At 39.1% G+C, this 14442-nt stretch overlaps 1 protein-coding gene across 1 annotated transcript in view; it reads left to right on the top strand.

Annotated features, from left to right (window-relative positions):
- Positions 1 to 7396, top strand: part of LOC126267485 (uncharacterized) — a 140940-nt gene extending 133544 nt beyond the window's left edge. Inside the window, exon 7 of the mRNA XM_049972769.1 lies at positions 4673 to 7396. Within this exon, the coding sequence (XP_049828726.1) occupies positions 4673 to 5072 (400 nt within the window). The 3' untranslated portion in view covers positions 5073 to 7396. The remainder of the gene's footprint in view (positions 1 to 4672) is intronic.
- The last annotated feature ends 7046 nt before the right edge of the window (positions 7397 to 14442 follow it).

Genomic DNA, 14442 nt, shown 5'->3' with positions numbered 1-14442 from the left:
GAAGGCGATGCGAAGTGCATGATGCTCAAGACGCTATAGAATTTGGGAGGGGCAGATATCCAAGAGGGACTGGCATAACAAAGGATGCGATGGATTAAGGATTTGTAGGTGTGGAGGATGGTAGAGGGGTGCAACCCCCATGTCTGGCCAGAGAGGAGTTTGAAGAGTTGTAGGCGGTTGTGGGCATTGGACTGGATGGAGCAGAGATGAGGGATCCAGGTGAGTTGACAGTCAATGGTGAGGCCTAGGTAGGTGATGGTGGGGCTGAGACAGACAGAACGGGCACAGACTGTAAGGGAGAAATCCAGGAGCCAGAATGAGCGAGTGGTACAACCTATGACGATCGCCTGGGTCTTGGAAGGATTGATTTTCAGGGGCCACTGGTTACACCATGCAGCAAAAAGGTCAAGCTGATTCTGGAGAAGGCGTTGGGACTGTTGGGGGGTAGGATCAAGGGTGAGGAATGTGGTGTCATCGGCATATTGCAAGAGGTTTAGTGGGGGGGGGGGGGGGCATATCTGCAGTGTACAGGAGGTAGTGGAGAGAGGAGAGGACAGAGCCCTGGGGCACACCTGCAGAGGGATAGAAGGAGTGGGAATTGGCAATATGGATGGTAACATAGGAGGGGCGGCGGAAGAGGAAGGAGGCTATCAGATGGATGTAGTTGACAGGAAGGGCGTAGGTTTGGAGTTTAAACAGGAGACCACGATGCCAGACACGGTCGTAGGCTTTTTCGTGGTCGAGAGAGACAAAAATGGCGGAGCGACGGGAGTTAAGCTGGAGGGAGAAGAGATGAGTGAGGCGGAGGAGTTGCTCATCGGCCGAGAAGGAAGGTCGAAAGCCACGTTGGGTGTCGGTGAGGAGGTGGTTTTGGTGGAGGTGCTGATGGATGCGCTGGGTAAGGATGGATTCCAAGAGCTTGCTGAATACCGATGTGAGACAGATAGGACGATAGGAAGAAGTGCTATAGAGACTCTACAGGGGACTTTCAACGAGTGTTGGTTCCATGTTACGTCGAGTTGCTGCACTGCGCCGGGCAGAAGGATGACCGAGACAGTATTAGGAGGTATCCCATGACTTCTGTCAGTTCGGTATACATTAGCTGATGAAATCAGTTATTCAACAAACTGTGGACTCCGACGTAGTCCCACGGTAAATACATAACCCATAGATTTGGTTTATAGTTCTCATTAAGGATGTCATTTTCTCTGCCATTTCTTCTTTCTCGTCTACCAAAGATTTTTTTAAATGAACTGCGTTTCGATTGACTTTTTGGAGGTCTCTTTTCCTCATTGCCTAATTTTTACACGTTGCATCCTCTTTTATTGTTTGTGTAATTATTACAGGCAACTTCCTCTATGATGTGATTTGCATGTCCTAATCTTTATCTACCCATACCACATTTCCTCTCTGTCGCTCCTTCCAGCACAAATTTAACTATCCCTGGATCCCTTACTAGCTGTACCGATAACCAAACAGGCGCAACTCGTGATTATGTTCTGGGGAACTTCTAAAATTTATAATTAAAATGTTATATAAAGGCTTTTGTGACATATTTTTCGGAAGAGGATTGTGACCCCCACATCGCCTCCCCCTCCCCTTTACAAATACCTGATTCTACCTTCATCTGTTCTCTAGAGCCCTTCTTTATTTCGTACTTTATTTATCAACTTAAAATCTTCTTTGATAGCACCACATTTGAAGCGCTTTTACTAGTCGAATCCGAGAATCTGTAAATACTTACTCCAAGTACCACCACACGTTTTCACAAAACATTATACCTCCCATCGCCAAGTATCTCACCCAAACTTCTTTCTGAACTGATTAGTTTATCTTCTTTGCTATTTTTCTTATTGCAAAACCCATAACACTTTATTAACTACTGATCTCTAATACAGTCTACTTACTTCCTCAGTGAAGAATATTTCAGATGAAAGATATAGGTCAGACTGACTACAAGAGAAGAAAACTAAAGTATTATTATCCAAACCGCAGGCATCTGGTGATCGTTAACCACGTGATATTGCGAAGATTGCACGTACCCTGAGGCCTTGCTGTCTTCTGAAAGTGAAGAATATCAAAAATAAAAGACACAGTTCAGGCTGGTATAAGAAGAAGATTGACAACACTAAAAGTAAATGAATAACTGGGGAATCTGACAATCGTCAGCAACCTGACATTGCAAAGAGTGCATTTTCCGTGAAGATTTACACGATCTATCTCCATTACCATCTCGTATTCATTCATTATGCTAGTAAATGCATTCTTTCTTCTTGCAGTAACCTATTGGCATTGATTTCTGTTCTTCCATTGTCAACCCTGTTCTCCAATAAAGGAGACCATCACTTTACTCCCATCTACTTCCATTGTTACTGAACCTGTAGCATAATCTAGATATCCTTTATACGAGGATTGGAACTCTAATAGTGGCAACTATTTATTTACAGCTCATAAAGAATATACACGTGTTTCAAAGTTTTACTGACCTTCAAAGTGGTCACCACCATTGTGTATAAACTGCGACCAGCGATGTGGATACTCTTAGCAGTGCCAGTTGTGTTGACAGTTCAAGCGGCGCGGTATATTGCCCAACAAATTTGTAGCAGTTCTGAAGCGAATGCCGTGAAGTGTTTCCTTCAGTTTAGAAATCTAGTTGAACTCACGAGGGCTTACAGCGGAGTGCAGTAGGTGGTATAGCACTTAGCAGCCCCATCAGTCAAACAAATCAGTAACACTTTACACCGCACGTGCTTGAGTATTGTCCTGCAAAATGATGGTCAGGCCCTGCAGAAAGGGCCATTACTTCTGTAATATCTTGCTGCAAAGTGCCCACGTGAATTCCCCAGTGCATGGTGGAGCCGCCGCCAGCTTGTTTCCGTCCTGCAGTACAGGTGTCAAGGAGCTGTTTCCCTCGAAGACGACGGATTCGCGCCCTCCCATCGGCATGATAAAGAAGTTATCAGGATTCATCAGATCATGCAAGGCTCTGCCACGGCCCCAACGTCCAGCGCCCATGGTCGCGTGCCCATTTCAGTCGTAGTTGCCGATGTCGTGGTGTTAACATAGGCACATGCTTGGGTCGTCCGCAGCGGAGGCTCAACAATAGGAGTGTTCGGTGAACTGTGTGTTCAGACACACTTGTACTCTGCCCAGCATGAAAGAGTGATGTTGGTTTCGCCACAGTTCTCCGCCTGTCCTATTTTGTCAGTCTTCCCAGCCTACGACGTCTGACATATGTAATGAGGGGTGACCGTCCAACCCCAGGATGTCGGGACGTGGTGTTGGACAGTCACCCCTCATTATACATGTCATACGTTTCAGGCCGGGAAGATGTGGTTATAGCCTGGTTTCACCACTTGAATACACTAAGCACAGTACTCCTCGAACACCCGACAAGTCGTGCAACTTACGAAATGCTCGTGTGGAGCCTCCGGACCACCACAATCCGCCCTCAGTCAAACTAACACCGACTCAAAGTTAGGCCTTGGCGCTTGTTCGTGACGTCACGTCAGCTAGGCACGGCGAACGCCAGGTCTTTTGCAGGCATACGCATAATGGTGGTGTCTCCCTCTCTGACACAGGAAAATGTGAAACTATTGGCGGTAGTTGACCAACACACATTGTACTGAAAGATTTCTGCAATCAATTAATTGTGTAATTCACTACACTTCTTAACAAATAGTGTACTCGTGAACTTAAATTTCCACCTGTTTTAAGGCTTGACATACAAAAACAACTTCATGGTCTATCAGCAACAGAATTCATGTTTCTTTACCTTACTTGTAAATCTGAGGAAGTTACGTTTGTGCTGGGTTGCTTTTACAAGAAACTGTGAACATATTGGTGCTCTTCTTTAGGTATCTTGGTTGACTGGGGTGAGGAGCACTGAATGTTAATGAAATATCTTACGATTGCACACGTAGGGCGAGGAGGTGGGGGACAGAAGAAGAGGCAAAAGAGAGATACTTGTTTTATCAAATATTTTTTTTTTTATCTTATAAAGTTTCTCCTGGCATGGTTCCTCACGGAACCTGGCTGTTGCTAACCTTCAACTAATGGTGAGGTACGACACGGAATATTGGAGGAAGCCATTACTTATTATCTAATGGCAGGCACAAATGTGAAGGGGTTATGAATGTACTTGGTACGCAATACAACGATCTTTTTGGGAAGGTCAGATATTTTTAACCAGACGAGTCTCACATTCGCTTGCAGTCCCACATCAGGCCACTTTCAGATCCAAATGCCTCACAAATCTGGATACTGTACGATTCTATCACTCAGTCATATGGAGACCCACAATGAGGCCGATTTCAGACTGTGGCAATGCTTTGTCACAAGAGTAAATGGCATCTCCGCATCTTTCACAGTGATCTCTCTACATCTGATGCTGTTTGTGTGTCTTCTATACCTTACCAGGCCTGGTAACAACACTAAAACTGAACAACTCTAATACTCTCTGATGGCTATTCTACCTGTGCTGCAGCTCTAATCATTTACTTACCCACTGATGGTGTGTATGTGCACAAAGCTACACTATACATTCTGCCATATCTTCTGGGTGCTTCACTTGTTTTTTACAGGCAGTGTATTTTGTGAGCTTATTTAGCTGCCACCAACAAGCAACGTGTCGTCATTTATCAGCTGCTCATGTTGTGTGCTCTGCCCGCAGGGTGTCGTCGCCGTGGGCTGTGCAGTCGCCGGTGGTGGGCACAGCGCCGCGGCCACTGCCCTGGTCGTCCTTTGGCTCTGCGCCAGCAGTGGAGATCCCACGGCCCTTCCGCCTGGGCCCACCACCACCTGGTCGCCCACGCACTAATGCCATACCGGAGCCCGACTACGACAATGAGTCACTGTCGCGAGAACCCCCACACCTGTCACGGGAACCTCCACTGCTGTCACGGGAACCCTCGCGTCTGGCACGGGAACCCCCATACCTGGGGCGCTCGCCGCCGCACGCCAAGGACGCACTGCGCCGTGAACCGCCGCCACTAGACGAGATGCCTCGCCGCTCTGCCCTCAAGAAGGCCGCCTCCACAGAGTCCCGGTTTGCTGGCAAGACCGTTTTCTGAGTACACACAGAAGCCACTGACTTTCAGAGTTAACGGCAATCACCTTACTATCGACACACATCCTTTTGCTGCAACTGGATTCTATTAGTTCAGTACATTAGTTTTAGAGCTCTTCATTTCTCTGCAGCTTATGTTCTTGTGTGTCTGTTGTCGAATCAATAAACATCTTTACAACTCACTAAATCTAATGTACAACATTATTTATTTGTGAAGAGATGTGACACTGAGCAAAAGGAAAAGAATGGCGGTTATGCCAACCATACGGAGTCTCCCAATATCTGAGGCCACATGAATTAGCTTTTTAATCTTACGTACAACTACACTTACAAAGTTTATTCCATTAAAATTAAATGCACACATTGAAAAATGTTTAAACTAGAGGACTTATATTACATTTATTTATTTATTTTTATTATTTTTCCTTCTTTCTTGGCCAACTAAGGACCACATGATAATTTCAGTTCCTTCTTCCTCTTCTTCTTCTGCTGACTAAAATTGCCCTCTGTTTGCTATCCTCATTATGTTGATGTACTGGGGATTGACTGGGACAACTGCTGTTACATCTCTTGGGTGATCGTCTACACATGTGTTTCCCTTGCAGTCATCTATAACTAAAAAAATTTTCTAGTCCTGTCAGTCCATCCATTCTACATTGTCCTTCCAGTTACTTTTCCTTGCCTTTATCCCTTTATTAATATCTTGTATTCCAAAATCTGTCTTAGCAACTTCATATCCACCACCATAATGTTTGTTTTATATTTTCCATTTTCGTTTCTGCAGCATATGTCATAACAGGATACACCATTGATTTACATATTTTACTTTCCCCTAAGTTGTCATAAAGTTGTTTCTCCATACAGTATTTTGCAGGTATCAAGTTACCCTTTGTTGCTTAGATTTTTTTATATTGCTATATCCACTGCTTTTAGATGAGATTTCCATGTTATATTGTGTAGTTCTTTTATTAAATTGGTGAAGTAACATTTGTAAATTATTCTCATTATTTGCTGTCATTACAGTATTATCAGCAACACATGTAATGTTTATCCTTTTATTTCCCATTTCATATTTTGGTTTTCTTCTTATGGCATCAGTAATGTGGTCCATTATTACGCTGACCAGGAGTGGGCTTTATGAGTCTTTTTGTTTAATTCCTATGTTTGTTATAATTTCATCTTTTAATCTTTCAAATGTTTTAATTCTCAGTTTATGGTCAATTTCCAGGATATTTCAGTCTTCTTTTCCTTAATATTTCTATCATGTTTTCTATATTTCGATATACTTCATCATTCATTCTTAAATTTCAAGCTTCTTTGCTTTTTAATGGAGATGGAATTTTCCTCAAGATTACCCTCTCTACTACTTCTAGTTGTTCTTTTTATATGTTGGTAATAGGCATTCACTTCCATATAGGTGTTTTGGTTTAACTAGTATGTAATCCTTTTTTTGCTTTTACTGACATGAATTTTATAGTAAATATTTTTTGGTGTTTCATATTTTCTTTCCATTTTGTCTATAATTATTTTTATTTTATTTGGAGCTTTTATTATCATCAGAAATACCTGTCCCTGCTTGGAACTGCCTTTACTTTAGTTCATCCCAGAAATTATCTCACTTAGTGAACTAAAATATTTCACTTATTAACTGACAATTTACTTCAGGATCTTGTGTATGTTGCTGACATCATGCACCACTATGTGCTTAAAGATGTGATGTATTAGAGCACCAATTTATTTAGAAAAAATGCCTCAGCTAAGGATTTCAGAACGCGAAACAGGTTTTTTAATCAAAATGAATGAAACTCTCATCTGTGGCCTTCCTAGTTCATTATGAAACCTGTACACCAACCTATCCCTCTGGATAGTGACAAAATGCAGGTGTGTGACGTGCCTGAACTTGCTTAGTGCATGATAGAATATTAATGCAAGATCATCAACACTGTTACTAATTTTCAAAACGATAATGTCTACTTCATTACAGTGCTCTATGTTCCTATGTATGTTACAGTCACTCTATTGGTAAAGAATCTTTATAAATGTGTGTATTTATTTACAAAGTTTTTTCTATACAAATATTTATACAACTAGACATATTCGCTTAAATCATCATGAAGGCAAGGAAAAACCACTGTTGCAAATAGCTGTTACCATTATATAAAAACAAATTTGTTTTCACTTATCAAAACTTGCAAATCTAGAAAAAACATTGAATTATTAACTGTATAACATTTCGTTTTGTCACAGTGTGAATTATATGCTTTAAGAAGTATTTCATGAACTATATGAAAAATAGTTGGCCAATAAATTTCACTCATCATCTTTTCAGTCTCTTTATGTTTTGTTACACAAACATATTTAGAAACCTACCTCCCATTACCTTAAGTTTAACATCTAACGTTTTTACAGGCACAATGTTTACAAAATGAAATATATGAATCATGTAACACATCGTACAAGAGATTCATGTTAATCTTCATCATATATCCAAAACCACAGAAGAAACCATCATCTTACAGTATTGTCTACTCGTGCTACATTAATATATAATGGAGAGTATGGACAGTATGAAATGAAAAATTAATGTGAAAACTTATAGGCATTGCTATTAAATGAAACAAACTGTTGCTGTAAAGCAGTCAGAAGAAAGCAATAAGTATATCATGTGACACACAAAAATGTATGTTTTACACACTGCTTGATAAAACACTAAGAGCAATGGTTTGCAATATCCTGAATCAGAAGACTGATAAATTCTTTCATCTCAGGCATCACCAGAAGAATGCTGGTGACACTACAAGATTACACTTTAAATAAAAGAATTTGTGGCTGTAAAGCAACGATAAAAACCCATGCTCTATATCATATTGTAGGCACCCAAATGTAAGATGTGTGTGTGTGTGTGTGTGTGTGTGTGTGTGTGTGTGCGTGTGTGCGTGTGTGTGTGTGTGTGTGTGTGTGTGTGTGTGTGTGTGTGTGTGTGTGTGTGTGTGTATCTGTCTGTCTGTATGTCTGTGTGTTAAAAACCAGCTACTACCTTGGGTATTTAAATAGAGTCCTAATCTACTAAGCTAGGCAGTAACATACGAACTTTTACACCCCAGAAAAGAAACTGGAAATGCTGTCTGACTGCAAATATTTAAAAGAGACCAACTATTGCAAGAAAGTAGGAGGAAAGTTCTGTTGTTAGGTAGTAGCCATGGAAAAGGTGTGGGCCAGATTTTGCAGGAAAAATTAGGTGACAGGTAACAGGTCACAAGTATTTTCAAGCTCAGTGCATATCTTAGCCAAGTGATAAAGGATGTAGGATCATTGTGCAAAGGTTTTACAAAGCAAGATCATGTTGTGGTAGTGGGTGGAGTGGGAAACAGTACTGATAGGGATCAGGGCTACAATATTGAGTGTGACCTGGTAAAAATAGCATCTGCAACGAACCATACAGATGTTGGCTTGGTTCCTGCTTTCATGCAGTATGACCAGCCCCAATTGAACAGCTCTATGAGGAGGATCAATATGGAGCTAGATCACCTGCTTCAGGTGGCTTCTTTGTCAAGCTTAGGTTTGGTTCCTGTTGATGGTATTGGTAGGTGGGACTTTACAAGACATGGCCTGCATCTCAATAGGAAATGGAAGGGTGGAAGGGTAAACTGGCTGGGATGATAGCAAAATCTTTGCGGATGGGGGGGGGGGGGGGGCACTGAAACTTTTTAGGCTAAGATCAGTATCCTACATTGATTGCAACTTAGATTAGTGAAAGGTTCAAAGAGGCAGGTTCTATTGATGTGAAAATATCACAAGATTCTCATAACAGTACAGTTAAAAATAATGTTAGTATGTCACAAGATTCACATAAAAGCACAGTAAAAAATAAGGTTAATGTATTGCATCAGACTATCAGGGGATTAAAAAACAAAGTAGATGAGCTCCTTGTTTGTACATATTGCATCAGAATATCAGTGGATTAAAAAACAAAGTAGATGAGCTTCTTGTTTACATAAAAGATTTAGAAACTGAGGGTGAAATAGATGTACTATGCCTGTCTGAACATCATATAGTCAAATGTTTGGAAATAGTAAATGTAGGTGGATATAAGCTTTCAGCAAATGTAAGTAGAGACACTATTGAGAGAGGAGTTGCCATATATGTTAAAATCTGTCATAGTGTGAAAATCTGGAAAAAAATTTGCGTAGAGCAACACATAGAAGGATGTGCATTTGAGCTTAAACTAAATAAAGGCACTTTTATAATTGTAGCCATGTATAGGTTCCCATTGTGAAACTTTCAACTATTCTTGAAAGCCTTGTATTCGTTGTTGTGCTACCTGTCAGACAAAGGAAAGCAAGTTATTGTTTGTGGGTATTTCAACGTAAACTTTCTGAAAGAGTCAGATAGAAAGGTTGACCTTGAAGTATTACTTGGTTGTTTCAATTTGATATCAGTTATTGATTTTCCTACTCAGGTGGTACAGGAAAGCAGCATACTGATAGATAACGTTTCCATGGACCAAGATAAATTTAATTAAATAAAAACTTTTCCTGTTAAGAATGGTCTGTCTGATCATTATGCATAGCCACTTATAGGATATGACATAGTCCTCCAAAATAGTGCGTTCTATTAACGATTTAACTCTTCAAAATTTTAGGGAAAGCTTGCAACAGTTGGACTGGGATGAGGTGTACAGGGAACGTGATGCTAATTTAAAATTTAACCTATTTCATGATACCTTTGTGAGTATATTTGAAAACAGTTTCCCTATAAAACAGTGAAATATGGCTCTAAGAAGCCATGTAAAAAGCCGTGACTTATTAAAGGGATAAAAAATCTTGAAAATATAAAAGGGAAATGTATCTTATAGCTAGGAGGAGTAATGATCCCAAAACAATGAAACATTATAAAAACTACTGCCTTGTATTAAGAAAAGTTATTAAAAAGTCCAGACGTATGTACATTATGTCTGAGATTAGTACATCTGATAATAAAATTAAAACAATCTGGAATATTTTGAAAAGGGCAACAGGGCAACCGAGAGTATAGGAAGGCTGTATTTCTATCAAATACAATGGAAAGTTTGTTAACAAAAAGTCAGAAGTAGAAAACATTTTTAATAGCCATCTTTTAAGTCTTGTAGACAAAATAGGTTCCAGCTATTCATTAGAAAATGCAAGAAGGTATATGGAAGAGGTAGTACCTACACAATTTGATAAAATTGAAGTTCAAGCCACCTTAGGAAAATAATAAATTTACTCAAAAGTAAAAGTTCGCATGGCATTGATGGCATTTCCAACAGAGTACTAAAAGATTGTTCCCAACAAATAAGTAGTATTCTCAGCCACATATGTGGTAGCTCACTGAAACAGGGAATGTTTCCAGATAGACTGAAATATGCTAATGTTAAACCATTGCATAAAAAAAGGTTAGATCTGATGCTAACAACTACGGCCCAATCTCACTCCTGACAGCTTTATCCAAAATTCTTGGAAAAGTAATGTATTCAAGAGTAGCATCAACTATTTGTAAAAATAAAGTACTAACAAAATGTCAGTTTGGTTTTCATAAAAGCTTTTCAACAGAAAATGCTATATATGTTTTCACTGATCAAATATTAAATGCAATGAACATCCGAACATCACTCATTGGGATATTTTTTAATCTCTCAAAGGTTTTTGATTGTGTGAGTCATGAAATTCTTCTAGATAAGCTTATGTATTGTGGGACAGTGCACAAATGGTTTAATTCGTACTTAACTGGAAGAATACAGAAAGTTGAAATTAACAGTACAGATAGTCTACAAAAACTAGCAGAGTCCACTAACTGGGGTGGTATCAAGAATGATGTCCCACAAGGTTCAGTCTTGAGTCCCTTATTGTTCTTAATATACATTAACGACTTGCCACTGTGTATTCATGAAGATGCAAAGTTAGTTCTTTTTGCTGATGATACAAGTGTAGCAATCACGCCCAAGAAGCACGAATCAGCTGAGGAAATTGCAAATAATTTCTTTCAGAAAATTATTAAGTGTTTCTCTGCAAATGACTCACCAAGTTTTGAGAAAACACAGTTTATACAGTTCTGTACAGTAAAAGGTATAACACCATAGATAAATATAGACTATGAACCAAAGTCTGTTGCTAAGGTAGAATACTCAAAATTTCTGGGTGTGTGCATTGATTCGAAATTGAAGAAGAAGAAACACGTCGATGATCTGCTGAAACAGTTAGGCTCAGCTACTTATGCTCTTAGGATTTTTGCAAATTTTGGTGATAAACATATCAGTAAATGAGCCTACTATGGCCATTTTCATTCACTGCTTTCAAATGGCATCATATTTTGGGGCAATTCGTCATTAAGAGAGAAAGTATTCATTGCACGAAAGTGTGTAATCAGAATAATAGCTGGAGCCCACCCAAGACCACCTTGTAAACATTTATTTAAGGAAATCTGGATATTCACAGTACCTTCACAATACATATATTCACTTATGAAATTTGACATTAATAACCCATCCCAATTCAAAAGTAACAGCGAGTGCATAGCTACAACAGTAGAAAAAAGGATGATATTCATTATTCTGGATTAATTCTCACTTTGGCACAGAAAGGTGTGAATTATGCTGCCAAAAAATCTTTGGTCATTTGCAAAAAAGTGTTACGTCTGACAGATAGACAACCAACATTTAAAAGCAAATTAAAAGAATTTCTGAATGACAACTCCCTCTCAACAGATGAATTTTTAGATATGAAGTACTAGCTGTAAAAACAATTAATTAATTAATTAATTTCTGTAAAGAAAACTTATGTTAATGTGACACATTCTACATCATTACGAAATGTTGTATTCATGATCTATGGAACAAGGATTAAAGTACATATGTAGAATAGTGACAGACAAACATGCTTATTTAATGTATGTTAAAAAAACTGAAATTTTTGTAGCTAAATGATCAAACGTTAAACAACAAATAAGCTAACCAAAAATTACAGTTTGTTTTCTTTCTGTTAAGGCCCCAAGCAGTACAAAGGAGGGCATTCCCTATTATTTGTACTCATTGAAACTAGTATTGAGAGAAAACTGAAACAAATACTTGGAAATGGAAATTTGTGGGACCAAATTGTTAAGGTCATCGGTCACTAGGCTTACAATCTACTTAATCGAACTTTAACTTATGCTACAGACAACACACACACACACATCCATGCCCTAGGGAGGACTTGAGCCTCCGATGGGGGGAGAAGTGCAGACCATGAGAAGGCGCCTCATACTGCATGGCTACCCCGTGTGGCAAAACAATACTTTCCTAGACCACTAACTCCAAAACACAACTTAAAAACACAGACTTCTCCTGCTGCTTCATTTAATTCAAGTCAAAGGAACAGATCTTTTACTGCTGATGGTTTGTGATTGTAGAATGTAATTAATTTAGTTACCTGTTTGTGCCGTATCTGACCATTTTCTGATGAAGTCACCTGCAGCAAGAATTCACAATACTATGGCATGGCAGCTGTATCTGCATTAAGAAAAGATAATAAATGAAATGACTTACTTTGGACAAAATACTTCACAGAAAAATATTATAAATATGTATGTGTATTTGTCTCAAAATAATGCAAGTGATTTACAGAGTCCTCATGAGTCTTCAAAGTAGTTCTCACAAAGAGCAAAATACACTTAATACACCACTTATAACCAGGCAATGACTCTTTTTTAATGCTACAGAGGATGACAATTTTGAATCAGCAGCATGATGGATTGAAAAGATAATATTTTTTCTTACAATTAGCCTCCATTTAACAAAAAGTGAGCATCTTAAGAGTTTCCATTTCACCATGCAGGAGAATATCGTTGCAAGTATAAATTCGAAGTAACTGCAAGTTTACTGTGCAGATATTTAGAACGCACTTCTCATATATGCTATATGTTTGCCTAATTGTCACCAAGGCAAGTAGCTAAAAAGAATTCAGTCATTTTTCTTATGATTTCAGAAACTCTGAACCAGCTTGCACCAACGCCAGATAAAGCCAGACCGCCTCCCAAATCAAACAGAACAGAACCAGACGAAAATCAGCACCCGAATGGTGAAAATACACTCGATTACAGCACCGCACGGTTCCAAAAACTGTGAGCGATTCCCATTGCTTGGTGACCTAAATCGGCCTCCAAAGATACGAAATGCATCAGTGGAGACAGAAAAAGACTGATTAAAGAATTTGTTTCAGGTAATCGAAGTTGACTGCAGTAGAAACATACCAAGTGTTGCAAACACAAATCGTGATGGAAGAAAAACAAAAATACTGAACAAAACTTGAAATTGTAGATGAAGAGGCTACTATCTCATTCTTCCAAATTTATGGAAGGATGATTCTATTTATCTCTCCAGCGTCTAAACTGGCTCAGATCGTTTCGTAACAGCGTGAATGGGGCTACTGTATTCACTGTCTGACCGTTCTATACTTGCAAACAGAATTGAATGAGATTTTATTCTAGAAGACTTGTAAAGTCTGATTTCAGTATGAATATGCAACATTTCATCAATACTGGCTTCGTTAATCTTCCTGGCATTTCAGGATCTTTGTTAAACTATCAAGTTCCATCCGAATTTCAACAGAAACTTCAGTAGTATTGTGCCCTATTCCTAGGGTGTTGTGTCTTCATTGAAATTCGGAGCCACCTCTCCCATTTCTCCTTTTAAGCCACCTTTATTCAAGTGGCGTTTTGGTCAAAATCGACTATTCGTTGTCGGTGTGCAATATGTGCTTGCATGTAAGCCAGTGTGCATGTAAATGAGCGATTAGGTCAATGACATAAATGACCAAATAACTGTGCTGAGTTAGGAGTTCTAAAATCACGATTAAGTTGCAGGATGCGCATGTACAGTAACAGGGGACCTTGACATCGTCCACTAACACTGGAAATTAACCTATTCTCGTAGAAGCGTAGGCCCTTTTCCAATTGCAGTAATGTATTTTGCGCTTTTGTCTCTTCTTAATATTTATTTTGTTATTTGCTTTGTTTTCGTGACATACTGCAAATATTGCACCAGGGCCTGATATTTTTCCTAGTAGCGTTCTCCCACATGAGTAACGAAATACGTCTCACAATTCCATTATCTAGATGAACAAAACGAAAAAACTGGAAATATTTAATGAAGAAAATGGTTTTCTGTTATCGGCTTGTAGAAAGAAAATGACATTGAAAAAATAAAGTGAAGAGAGGTGCAGTGAACTGCCTTCTAAGTGTTGTTTGAGTCTTTGTTAAGTGTATATTTTCTTGATCAGATAAATTTTGACATGTCTTGCCTCAGAAGCCATGATATTTCATGCCAAGATTCGCTTCATAGTTTGGTTGAGGCTGGATTACCTGAGGAATGACACAAGAAA

Source organism: Schistocerca gregaria, chromosome 4, assembly GCF_023897955.1.
Source record: "Schistocerca gregaria isolate iqSchGreg1 chromosome 4, iqSchGreg1.2, whole genome shotgun sequence".
Classification (NCBI taxonomy): Eukaryota; Metazoa; Arthropoda; class Insecta; order Orthoptera; family Acrididae; genus Schistocerca; species Schistocerca gregaria.
The sequence above is the reverse complement of the archived record's forward strand: the minus strand, read 5'-3'. Positions and strand labels throughout refer to the sequence as shown.